The sequence below is a fragment of the Engystomops pustulosus genome, chromosome 2 (assembly GCF_040894005.1).
Source record: "Engystomops pustulosus chromosome 2, aEngPut4.maternal, whole genome shotgun sequence".
Classification (NCBI taxonomy): Eukaryota; Metazoa; Chordata; class Amphibia; order Anura; family Leptodactylidae; genus Engystomops; species Engystomops pustulosus.
The window spans coordinates 230,170,573-230,184,373 of record NC_092412.1 but is presented as its reverse complement, the minus strand read 5'-3'; the positions used below and the strand labels follow the sequence as shown (position 1 = coordinate 230,184,373).

The following is a 13,801-nucleotide window of genomic DNA, read 5'->3' as shown; positions in this document are numbered from 1 at the left end:
TAGACGTCTGTGGTTTGAGACGGCTTATAAAGAGATCAGCAACGCGAGTGCCGCTCATTACCCAAACTCCTCAGTAATGTCTCTAATAACATTAAGACAATACAAGTAATGTCACATTAGTTTCCAAATAAAGAACAGTACACAAAGCCTCTGATATGAAGATTACTTATGTTATAATGTGTTTGGAGAGATTGTGCCTGAAGTGCCACGCAGGGAGAGAGTGCAACCAGGGAAACAATTTAAGGGCAGTTTCTCAGATTGAGCGATTATACCTAGAATAGTGTATAAAGTGCCACCCCTTCCCCCAAACACAAAACCCTGCCCCCTACAATTAGGGGAAGTAGCTTAGATTTGTAGAAAAGATAGTGGCTTAAAAGGGGTTTTATAGAATTCTAGGGAAGGTGTATACCCATCCCGTTATCCATTTTAGTGTGGTGGTTAGTCTCCTGTAACCAACTCTTTATAACTAGCTAGGTCATTGGGCACCACTGGTTATATAACCCTAGTATTAATAGTGGCTCACACCTAGATCAGGTAAAAAGCAGATGACACTGCCTTATTAGCAAAATATTTTAATTGTTAAACTTTAAAAATGTACATTTTATACATTACAAAACAGGTCATGAAATAAATTATGGGGACATGGGGTGGGGGTAAGGTGTCTCAATTTAGAACTCCTGAGACTCGGCAGCTTTAGGTTCTTGTGAGGACGAGCCTTTGGTCTTCTTTGGCAGTAGGATCGCTTGGATATTAGGCAGGACCCCTCCTTCTGAAATGGTGACCCCATCAAACAGCTTGGCCAGTTCCTCATCATTCCTGACAGCCAGCTGGATGTGTCTGGGCAGGATCCTGGACTTCTTGTTGTCTCTGGCCGCGTTTCCTGACAGCTCCAGGACCTCAGCGCACAGATATTCCAGGGTGGCAGCTAGATAGATACTGGCCCCAGATCCAATCCTCTCCGCGTAGTTTCCCTTCCTCAGGAACCGGTGGATACGGCCCACTGGGAACTGGAGCCCCGCCTTGGAGGATCTGGAGGCTTTATTGGCGGCAGCGGCCGGCTTCTGGAGCTTCTTACCACGACCAGACATTTTGAAGGCAATATCTAAAAAGAATTAAAAGTTGAAGAAATTTTAGCAGATCAGAGCTCTGCCTTCATATTCCCACAGCAGTTTATAAAAATGTAAGCATAGTTCTGATTAGTTTCCATGTGAAACCACTAGAACAGTTTTACTTCATACACTTATATATCTCCCTTATTGTTTTTTTGAACAACTTTTTCACAAGCGAGTTTAGATAAGCCAAATCTTACCCATCACCACTACATCTGCCTTATGCAGCAGATACCTTGTTAGAGTTATGGCCATCAAGGGCTCAGACCTTTTCTTTATGAAAACAGACAAGTCTTATTTATATGGTATCGTCAACAGTCTTTGGGATTGCTACACGAGAATGAGCCCCAACAATCTTCCATAGGATATGTAAAAAAAAAAAACCCTTTCCCATCTTACTACATTGAAGCCAGGTAATATTTGTGCCGTCAGTCTTCCTCCATGGGAGTTCTCCTAAGGCAGTGGTGGCACTCGGAGCCTCTTTGGGCACCCAGGCCATCGCCCAGCACAAAGGTCAACATTCAGGACTCAAGACCAGAATCAAGGAGGTGTGAACAGAGCTTGATTATCATTGTAGCCTCTTCTCTGGACCCATAATTCATCCTGTTTAGAGGACTTTAGAGGGAAACTACAATAACAATCCACATTTCTCCTTTCTCTTGTATTGGTGTAATCAGGGCACCAATACATTTGAAACCTGTGAATTTGGCACTTTGTGAAAATATCTAGCTTTTGCTTGTAGTTTTGGCACAGTGCCTAAAAGGTTCACCATCACAGTCCTAAGGTTTTGATACTGCTTGTTGTGGCCTCACTGTCTCGGCTTGTTTTCTCGCTAATATTGATGTACAAACAATTTATATCAATATCGGGAACAAGTTCATGTGTGGGCATTGCCCCAATTGGAGAAACTACAACAGGCAAACACATGGCTATGTAGCAGTAGTTGTTGGAAACCTAGACATGTAGGCTGCATTCACATGTGACACGTTGCATTTTGAAACAATAGCCTAGTGATATTGTGTTCACACGTTCAATTTTTGAAGCCAAAAGCAGGTGTGGATCATGATGGGTAAGAACATATTGAGAATTGCTGCTCCTCCATTTTCATTCCTTGGGTGAACATCAAAAACAGCACATTTGAACACCCCAACAAGAAGCTAATATTAACACAATGTACATTCAGGCAAGTCTCTCAGCTGTTGTAGTGTGTTCCAAAATGCAACGTTACTACATGTGAATGCAGCCCGAGGGTGCAGGGTCACACGTTGCAGTTAAAACTGCACTGCAATTAGTTTTCAGGTGCAATTTCTTATTTTAGCAAGTGAAAGACATCAAATCAACAGGTGAATTACATTTGTTGAATAGGTTTCTACTTCAAAATCACATGACCCAGGCAATTGCTGACTCGGTACGATTAGAGATGAAAGGAAAAGAATTCTGCCTGACCAACTCCTTCTAACTAAATAAACATACAACTTTTTGAATTGAAGGAGATTGTAAACATTTCAATAAAGGCTGTGACCAATCTGTAAAAAACAAACTTTATTAAAACACAAAATATAACAATTCTTTTTCAAATTAAAATGATGAGTGAGCAGAGTCCTTGACAAGAGCTTCCAAAAATTGCCACCAATATTTCCATAATCATATTCATCAGGTGCCTTTATATACCATTATATATATGCTCAGAAAGCACTCTCGGCGTGCAATGTCACAACTACCAAAACCACTAGCCGCCAACCTCCTAGCAAGTGGCGTGAGCAGAGGCGACTAACCATCAAACTTAATAAAACCAACCAGGTCCTAAAAGGGGAGGCCACCCCCATGAAGGATCCTGGCATAAATCCTCTTAACTTCCGGACTTAAAATAACCACACCATCTTTTCCTCAACTTGTTATCCACTTTACCAGTTGAATTAGCTGTTGCCAAGAACCCCACCCCACATCCTAAACTCACCTGACCCTGACAGCCTATACAAAGAATATATAACTACTTGTATCCCGCCTCCCAGACTCACATAAATGACCCTAATACAAACAAAAACTAAGGGAGGGTGGGTCGGACAATTTTCTCAAGCCAAAAGATGGCTGCCCTTCCTGAACCTCCTATATAAACCCCTCACTATCTCCCCCCCCATTTCAAGCCCACCTATCAACTTAGTACTAAAATATCCACCCCTCCAAGACCACTCCACCCATCATTTTTCTCTCATCCCTGCCTGTCATGGCCGCACTGCGCCTACTTGCAGCCAGCTTCGTGCTAACATTCAACCATTCAGTTCATGTTTTGTAAATGCAAATGTTAACAGTAATGTAATTAGACAAATCACCTCTCCTCAGCTGTTGTAATGCGTTTTAAAACAGAACCAAAGCACAACGTGTGACCACACTCCGAGGCTGGTGCCACACGTGACGCTTTGTCTGCGTTTGCAAACAAAGCTGCACCCCGATCGCATTGGCGTTTCTATGGAAAAGCTTGCTATTGGGAACAAGCCGCCGGTGTTATGCATTGAACTCAAAACACCAGTGGCTCATTCCCGATTGCAGGCGTTTTCATAGAAATGCTGATGCGATTGGGCCGTCCCGGTAGGTGCGGCTTTGTCTGTTTTCAAACACAGACAAAGCAGTGCGTGTGGCACTTTGAACACGATTTTTGGGCCGTTTTTGAGCAGTCTGAAAAAACGCATCCATTTTTGTCCTTTTTTTAATTGTGCAAATTCAAAACGGACAAAAACACATGCAGTTTCAAAAAACTGATGCGTTTAACGGGCTGCTCAAAAACGTGTTCAAAACGCCATGTGTGGCATTACAGAAATGAAAAAACACTTCCGCAGTAGTCCAAACATGAAAAGATGCACGTGTTCTGACGTACGTGTAGTGATGCATGCATTTCAATGCATCCAAAACACCACATGTGAACACACCCGGAAACTGTTAGATGATTGCATTTTGATTCTGTTTGAAAATGGAATCAGGACACGACTGATTGCACGTGCATCTGTATGCAAACACATGTGATCGGCAATTAGCACCTGGTGACTTTCACACCCATTGCTTGAACTTACATGCAGACATACGTGATTGGCCCACCCCAGGGCATTTTCTGTTTCAAAACATGATTGTTTGACAGCAGTATGACTGTAGGCCAGCAGCACACATGGCATTTTGAACCCATTTTTTTGGCCTTTTTTCAGCAGTCCGTTAAAAACAACAAAAAAAATAAAAATACGCAATTATCTTAATTAAAAGTGGTAAAAAACAGATGCATTTTTTAACGCATGCGTTTAACAGACTGCTTAAAAACACCATGTTGTGGCATCACTCTCAGCGTGCATCCACATGTGTAGTTTTTCAGATGCAGTTTAAATCCCAAAACAGGAATGGAGTGAGAATAGAGGAGCAGCACTTAATGATAAGCACTCACCCATTATCATCCACACCTGCTTTAGACTTCAAAAACTTCACCTGAAAAACCTAAGTGTGTGAACGCACACTAAACAACAGCAACCAGGACAATCTCCTCCCCAATGCACTTGAACCACCAAGAGCAACTAAAGTCCTCATCAATCTTGTGCCATTTTTATGAAAGCTCCTTCTACAAGTAATGTTTCCTTCTGGAACTTAACTAAATTATTACATTCTTTTCAGTCTATAAAATAAAAAAAAAAGTCAAATTGCTAGCCCTTTGTCTATGATGATAACAATACAGCAAACCTGCAGTACATCACTCACCTGTTCTGCTCCCACAGACTTCTCTGATCACTCTGCAGAGCCGTGCACCTCTCACCTCTGACTGGTGATGATATTTATATCAGGTTTAATTGATCCTGCAGCTGATCTGTTGAGATCCAATTGGCTGGTGGATTCCGTCACATGTGCTCTTTTGATGCAATTTGAAGGTAGGGTTGAGAGCAGCCATACACCCAGGCCACGGTCAGGGCGCGTTCACATGTTGCGTTTTGACCTGCGTTTTCATTGCATTTTCATTTCAACAGCTGAGGAGAGGTGATTTGCCTTATTACATTCTGTTTACAAAACGCATCGTAAACGCAATGTTAACGCATGTGTTTACAACGTGTTAACGCACGCATTAACATTGCGTTTACAAACATAAATGGCAATGTAATTAGGCAAATCACCTCTCATCAGCTGTTGTGTATGCGTTTCAAACACAATGAAAACGCGACCAAAACGCAACGTGTGAACGCGCTTATCAATGGCATGCGTTTCCCTGGAAATGCAAGTGCGTTCGGGCCGAGGGCCTCCCCCGGTGCGCTAGCGTCTCGTTATGAGTGGACGCCCACGGAACGTGTGACCGTGGCTGTACCTGTAGGCATTCGTTCATAACGAGACGCTAGCGCACAGGGGGCTGTCCTCAGCCCATATGCACATGCGTTTCCAGGAATTGCATGCGATTGATAGCCGATTGCATGCGTTTCCCTGGAAATGCATGTGCGTTCGAGTCGAGGACCGCCCCCTAACCGCTATGAACGGACTGCTAGCGGAACATGTGACCAAGGCCTAACATGATAAAACAAATTTACAAACTGGTCTTTTGCTGCCTGAGGGCGCGTTCACACGTTCTGCTATCGTCGCGTTCATAACGCGACGATCGCATATGCGTTTCCCGGGAAACGCATGCGATTAATAACCCGATCGCATGCGTTTCTCTGGAAACGCATATGCGATCGCCCCAAACTCTGCCCTCTGTGCGTTAGCGTCGCGTTATGAACGCGGCGCTAGCGTAATGTGTGAACGCGCCCTCAAAAACGCATGCATTTTCGATGCGTCAAAAACTCAACAAAAGACATGACGCAACACATCGTGTGAATGGGGCCTCACACAGACATTCTGCGCAGTATTTTGCATCAGACACTAGTATTGGGCAGTAATAGGCATCATTTACAAAATGTAAGGCCGTGGTCACACGTCCCGCTAAGGGCGCGTTCACACTTTCAGCAAGCGCCGCATTCATAACGCGACGCTAGCGCACAGGGGGCGGAGTTTGGGGCGATCGCATATGCGTTTCCAGAGAAACGCATGCGATCGGGTTATTAATTGCATGCGTTTCCCGAGCCCACTGTGAGCTAGCGTTGCGTTATGAACGCGACGATAGCGGAACGTGTGAACGTGCCCTAAGTGTCCGTCATAACGCGACGCTAGCGCACAGGGGGAGGTCCTCGGCCCGAACGCACATGCGTTTGCAGGGAAACGCATGCGATTGATAAGCTGATCACATGCGTTTCTCTGGAAACGAGGACCCCCCCCCGTGCTCTAGCACTAAATTAACGCAAAACACCGGCGGCTAGTTCCCGATCGCAGGCGTTTCCGCAGAAGCCCGCCCCAATGGGCGCGACTTTGTCTGCGTTTGCGTTTGCAAGCGCAGACAAAGTGCCACGTGTGGTGCCGGCCTTACCCATAACACCCGCGATCGGTGTTAAGGCCGCGGTCACACGTACCGCTAAGCGTCCGTCTTCGGCCCGAACACACATGTGTTTCCAGGGAAACGCATGCGATTGTTAAGCCGATCGCGTGCGTTTCTCTGGAAACGCATGTGCTTTCGGGCCGAGGACCTCCCCCTGTGCGCTAGCGTCACGTTATGAACGGACGCTTAGCGGTACGTGTGACCGCGGCCTAACCCGCACAACGCCGCTAGCAAAGCCGCCGGCGGCTTCAAGAAGATGGCGGCTCATGGTTATTATAAGTACATGGCTATGTAATATTGAGGTGCCTCTAAATTCAATGACGTTTTCTTAATTGTAGACATTTTATATGTGTATTTTTCCAGCCTGAAAATTTTTCTGGAAGTGAGCAATTTCTCTTCATATTTACACGGCGGTATCCCCGCAGAGATGACATGCTGTGATTCTGCAGCTAAATATTGTGGTCACAACTTTGGAGAATAATTGCACAGCTTTCACAAAAATGTCTCTTATCTGTTTTACAAGGGAATGAGAGGAGAAAAAATTCATGTGGAAAAAGGAACTGTAGGGATTCATTAGCATTTATTGTAGAACTTTGCTATGTTTTAGAAAAAGAGTCTTTGGGTGAGAATTTCTTTAACTTTTATTTGTTGTGCCATATTTATGTAAATTATTTATTATATATTTCATTGTACAGGTGGTCCCCGGGTTACATACAAGATAGGGTCTGTAGGTTTGTTCTTAAGTTGAGTCTGTATGTAAGTCGGAACTGTATATTTTATGATTGTAATCCCAGCCAGAACTTTTTTGGTCTCTGTGACAATTGGGTTTTAAAAATGTTGGGTTGTCATAAGAATCAGGATTAATAATAAAGCTTCATTATAGACACCTGTGATAACTGTTATAGCTGATCATTGTAGCCTAAGGCTAATGTACAGTAAATTACAAATATCCAGTGGTCCGTTTGTAACTACGGGTCGTATGTAAGTCAGGTGTTCTTAAGTAAGGGACCGCCTGTATAAGTTTATATTCGTCTATACGAATTCAGTATTATATCTGCTCTTTGTAGGCTTTGGCTGTAGATCTGTCCCAGTTTCATCAAGTTGGATAAACACGGTCAAGATCCACAGCAGATTACCAACATAGAATTTGTGGAAAAATCTGCAGCAGATTAAAAATCGTATTTTACAGCTACCCATGCTCCTGCTTCAGACAATGTTATATTTTTATACATTTTCTAATACTAATTCCTTTATATATTTATATAGTGCACACAGAATACAGCGCTGCACCAAGATGACAGATCACTCCCTGTCCCCATGGGGCTCACAATGTAATCAACCTACCAGTATGTTTTTGAGTGTGGGAGGAAATCGGAGGACCAGGAGGAAACCCACGCAAACACAGAGAGAACATACAAACTCTTTGCAGATGTTGACCTGGATGGAACTTGGACCCAGGACCTCAGAGCTGCAAGGCTGTAGTGCTAACCACTGAGCCACCATGCTGAATCCGTTTCTGCTGAAGATTCACAGACAATGGCCCACATCTATCAAAAGTAGTGCAAACTGCACTAGGTGCAGTTTGCCTGTAGAGTGTGCATGGTGCGACAGATTATTGGATACTGGTGCACTGGTGTCTTCATTAATCTGGCGCTCTCTGCATTGCTTATTGGTGCACCTTTACCATAGAGCCAGTGACACAATTCTGTCTTGTCGCTGTAATAAATGTGGTGCACGGTCTGAATCTGCACGGGAACGACCCGTTAGGCGCAGAGTTTTGTGACGGGGCGGGCACAGAGCAGCTGTGATACAATACTGGCGCAGACACTTTATACATACTGGCGCATGCAGTTTGCACGTTCATTTTAGTGCAAAGTCAGACAGAAAACTGGGGCAAAACGCTTTAATAAATATGGGCCAATCTTTTACCCCATTTGTAATCCGCAGCTGATTATCATCCAAAATCCAAACAAGGCACATGTACTACATACATGGTCACCATTCATTTTGACACACACAGATTTTACATGTGCATAAATATAACTGGAGGGCGTTAAGGTTCTTTATGAATTGTAGCTTTTTATTTGCACCATATTCATATTATGAATTTCTGATACAGATTTGTTTATGAGCCCCCATACTTATATAAAGTATGTTAGAAATACACAAATGGGTTTATGTACAGCTTCTATTTCTGATTGTAACTTTAACAGTTGATATCCCCGATTCTGTTAAGCTTTCATACACAATAGGGCACTGTCACAGTCTCAGGGGAATAGACAGTGGACTCCTTGGACCACCGTGGGGAATAACAACCTTAGCCGCAACCCGGGAGTGGAGTCTAAGGGAACTCCTGGTCTTCGCCAGAGCCCGCCGCAAAGCGGGATGGTCTTGCTGTGGCGGGGAGTCACCAGGTCACTCCGCGGGTGCGACTAGGCCCGCGGTCGCAGCCAAGGTAGCGACACGGGGACCACGGGAAGGCAGGCAGGACCACGGGAAGGCAGGCAGGCAGGACCACGGGAAGGCAGGCAGGACCACGGGAAGGCAGGCAGGACCACGGGAAGGCAGGCAGGCAGGACCACTGGAAGGCCGGCAGGAAGGACCTCGGGAAGGCAGGCAGGCAGGACCTCGGGAAGGCCGGCAGGAAGGACCTCGGGAAGGCCGGCAGGAAGGACCTCGGGAAGGCCGGCAGGAAGGACCTTGGGATGGCTGGCAGGACCGCCACAGGACACCAGGACCGCCACAAGACACCAGGAACACGGGAACACCATGGAACACCACGGAACACCACGGAACACCACGGAACACCACGGAACACCACGGAACACCACGGAACACGGGAATCACCATAGGAAACGCTCAGGAAGGCTTTCTCTCCAGTAGAATGATCTGAAGAACCGGCAGGGGATGCTGGGAGTCGCCAGGCTATATAGCCGAGCCAGGAATGCCAGAGCCAATAAGGAGGACGCTGGCCCTTTAAGGCTGGGAGAAGTCCGCGCGGGCCCCCCCCTGGTGGCTGGAGCGCACGTCTGCAGGGAAGAAGCATGCGGCCTACAAGCAGGGAGCAAGAGTGCAGGCCGGAGCCAGGAGAGGTAAGTGAGGGCTGGGGGAGCGGGACCGCGGCAGCAGGCACGGGTACACCCTCAATCCGTACCGAGGATCGGGTGTGTAACCGTGGCAGGCACATTTACTAAGGGTCACATTTTTTTTTTTGGTCGCATTTAACAGGGGTTTTTGCAGAGCCGGATTAAGGGTGGTGGGCCCCTGGGCGCAAACTGGTGGGGGCCCTCCTAAAAATGTTTTTGGAAGTATATAGCCTGACAGCCCCCTGTAGTATATAGCCTGCCAGTTCCCTGTAGTATACAACCACCAGCACCCTGTAGTATACAGTCACCAGCCCCCTGTAGAATTTAGCCGCCAGTCCCCTGTAGAAAACTTCGTACTTACCTCACCTTCCCTTCCAGTGATCCCACGATGCTGCAGACTCTTTCTCACTCTCCAGGCAGCCGCCGGCCACGAAGACACAGCTGCCATTACTGGGGGAGATCGCCGGCAGCATGTAGTGATCGGATGCTGACAGCATGATGTCATCACTCGCTGCCGGCATCCCATCACAACCTGCTGCCGCCAAAACAGTGCATCAGCGATCTCCCCCAGCGATGGCAGCTGTGTCTCACTGACACAGCTGACATCTTAGACCCCTATGTGCGATGTGGGTGGCCACGGGCTGCTGCGCATCGCACACAGAGACACTGACTGTCGGAAACTGGTGGGGGCCCCTTAAAAAGTGAAAGTGGTGAGGGTCCCGGAGCTCGAGCCCCAGGAGCCCCTCCTTTAATCCGGCCCTGGGTTTTTGGCGCATGCCATTGGATTTTGGCGCAATTGCACCGACTTCCATGCAACACAAGTCGGAAGGCTTGGCCGTCAGAGGATCCGACTGATTCGGACTAAGCGCAGGATTTAAAATTCAAATTGTGTCGCAAGACAATGCACTCACATACACCGGGAAGAAGAAGGTGAACTCCGGCAGACCTGAGCAGGGAAGTGCCATATGCAGGATCTCAGGCACACAATCTTGTTGAATCGCGGAAGACTTCATCCTCGTCAGACAATGCACCTTGGGGATCGCACCTTGGGGTAAGTAAATAAGCCCCATTATATCATATTAAAGGAGATATAGGCATGTGAAGTGTGCCCCCCTCCAGCCTGTCGGCAGAATATAGAAGAAGCTTCAGGAAAAAAAAAAGGGTCATGGAATTATATTGTACATGTTTATAACATATTTTGGTAAAAGTTACTACTTATTAAAAAAAACTTTAATCGGAAGAATCACAAAAAAGCTTATTTTTTTCCTATTTCTTGTCAATTATTGGCAAATTTTATAAAGAAAAAAATATGTAATTAACTTGATAGGATAGTCTCATGTGTCATGAAATGATCACCAGAAAACCCATGAGATACAGAAGCAGGGGAAAAATAAAATATCTTCACTCTAATCCAGCCTTTACGTAGAGGAAACACTAGGGATCCCCTGGCTGGCTGGAAGAATGACGGATCATATTGGAGATTCCACCACTAGAAGAGAAATTCAGAGCAGGATGAGTATATTTTATATATTTAAAGGGAACCTGTCACCAGGAGACCCATTTTTAGCACTCCCCCAGTCCCCACAGAGCATAGTACATACACTGCCAAAGTGTTTTTGTATTAAAAATTGGTTTTACAGAAAAAAGATATGTTAGATTGTACCTTTCATTAGCATCTGCTGTGTGACTAGGCACTCATCCACTGGGAATGGCTGGAAAGGAGCAGTTTCCCCCCCACCCTTGGGAAACTGCTCCTCCATGTGTCTTTTTCAAATATATGAAAACACCCATCACTTGGCTTAGCGACGCCCCCTGTTCCTCTACAGCCAATCCCGAGTGTGCGGAGTTATTCATATATTTGAAAAGGTCACATGGAGGAGCAGTTTCCCAAGGGTGGGTGGGTGGTGGGGAAACAGCTCCTTTCCAGGCACTCCCAGTGGACGAGTGCCTAGTCACACAGCAGATGCTAATGAAAGGTACAATATAACATATCTTTTTTTTCTGTAAAACCTATTTTTTATACAAAAACACTTTGGCAGTGTATGTACTATGCTCTGTGGGGACTGGGAGAGTGCTAAAAATGGGTCTCCTGGTGACAGGTTCCCTTTAAGCCCCAGAATTCCAGGGTATTCTTGGTGAACCTAGAGAACCCGCTTGATTTTCTGTGACAATTCACTGTTGCATTTCTGTATAAAGAGACATTTCACCTCCAGAGATGTAAAATACTATCAATGCATTATACAGATTATTTGACAGACTGACTCACTTCCTATTGTCTGTCACCAGCATCTGCTAACAACTCAGTAATGTCAGACTGATATTGTGTTTGCAGAATAACATGTCAGGAAAAGCCTTATTTTGCTACTGAGAATGTCTCAATTTCAGGAAAAATAAAGCTGAAAAGGTCAAGAGTTATTAATATTTCCCTGTGTTTTGCTATCTAATCACAATTCTCAAATAGCAAGCTGTCACCACGAAAGTCACCACCATAGTGCACGGTAGCAAAATGTCTCCTATGATTAATGACTCCAGAATACTACCCAGACCGGGAATTTACAAGTAATCATGTCGTCCTTATAGCAGAGTTATTATTTTAGCAAAGTTAATATAATTACGTTCCATCAGCGCGGTCTCTTCATCTTTCAGATGTTTTTGTAAGCCTTCTTGGCATCTTTCTTATGTTATGTTTAAAGCCTTTTGGTGCACAACCTACAGCACCCTCATACAGGGCTGCCATCAGGAGGGCTTTAGTGTCACTATGTTCTGGGGCTATGAGGGGGAGAAGGGGCCCCAAGTTAAAGAAAACCTTCCTCCTTTCCCCAGGTGCAGGGATCTCACTGTGCACACAGGGCCAGATTATCTTTCTTTAGGGAGAGAGGGGGGGGGGCCCACAAAATTTGCCAGTCGGACTCCACACTTTCTAGTGGCCGCACTGCCCCCATAGTTGTATGAAGGATATGGAACATTTGCATACCCACCAATATTTATTTTCTTCACAAATAGAATTGTCTAGATATCAATATGTGTCACTCCTCAGCTCTCAGCCCCCACCTTTGTGCTCCTTCACAGGAACAGAGCTCACAGTTGAGGGAGGAGCTGTAAAGGAGCACAAAGGTGGGGGCTGAGAGCTTAGGAGTGAGCAGCACAGACGATGCACATGTTGTTTTTTTTTAACTCGTGCTAAACGATGCCAACTCCGGGACTATACCAAGGATTTTGACAGGAAGCCAGGTATTGTAATGCAAATGATTAGAGAAGGCAGAAAAACATATTTGTAATGCAGGTGTGATGGGCTTCTGCAGCCTGTCTTTGGTGAAAATTAGATCCCTGGTTACAGGTTCCCTTTAAGCATTTCCACTCATAGTTCAAGCCTTTATGGACAGCTTCACACTGCTGTTATCATTCTGTGAAACATGCTCTAAATAATCTGCCCACAACCATTTTGCCACGGCCCAACATAGGCCATGGAGCATCTAGTCCAGGCCTGCAGGAAAACAAATCCGTTTTTTTAAAACACATCCACTTTTTCAGTTTTTGTCTGTTTTTTAACGGACTACTTAAAAACGGCCCAAAAACGGGTTCAAAACGCCACATGTGCCGCCGGCCTTAGGCTATCTGCACACAAACATATGAAGTCATGGGCCACAAACAATGGACCCTTGATCTTTTGTTTGTGGGCTGTGTGTCATTGAGGCCAGTGCCAATAGAAACCATAGCCTATATACGAGCCCATAGAAAGGCCATTTGCTAGTTGTTGAATTAACAATTTCTACATTTGCGTACATGTAGCCTAATATAGTGTTTTGCCAATGCCCCAACACACAGGTAAGCCTCCACCTGGGTGGTTACGTGTTCCTGTTATGTCTCCAATTCGTACTATCCTCTACACCAGTGGTGGCGAACCTATGGCACGGGTGCCAGAGGTGGCACTCAGAACCTTCAGGACTCAAAGAATCTTCCTGCAGTTCCAAGCAACTTAAAAGATGCTCCTTTCAGTCATATATTTAAGTTATACTTACTTTGCTACTTGTATGAAGAGGGAGAAGGAGTAGACAGGGCTGAATAATCTTTGGAAGACCTTCTGCTGGCCCCACGATTCTCTGTGTACAGAGAGACACTGGAAATAAGCTAAAATGATGTAAATTTACCTTCTTGTCCTCAGGAGGCCAGTATGATCAAAA

General features: G+C 45.4%; 1 protein-coding gene across 1 annotated transcript; it reads right to left on the bottom strand.

Annotated features, from left to right (window-relative positions):
- Positions 1 to 556: 556 nt before the first annotated feature.
- LOC140116760 (histone H2A-like) lies at positions 557 to 4,966 on the bottom strand. The gene is made up of 2 exons (XM_072133194.1): positions 4,842 to 4,966; positions 557 to 1,102 (listed from the first exon to the last, which is right to left on the bottom strand). The coding sequence occupies exon 2, from the start codon at positions 1,086 to 1,088 to the stop codon at positions 669 to 671; it is 420 nt and encodes a 139-aa protein (XP_071989295.1). The 5' UTR covers positions 1,089 to 1,102; positions 4,842 to 4,966; the 3' UTR covers positions 557 to 668.
- Between the last annotated feature and the right edge of the window lie 8,835 nt (positions 4,967 to 13,801).

Coding starts and splice junctions, on each gene's coding strand:
- LOC140116760 (XM_072133194.1), bottom strand. CDS start 1,088: ATGTCTGGTCGTGGTAAGAAGCTCCAGAAGCCGGCCGCTGCCGCCAAT.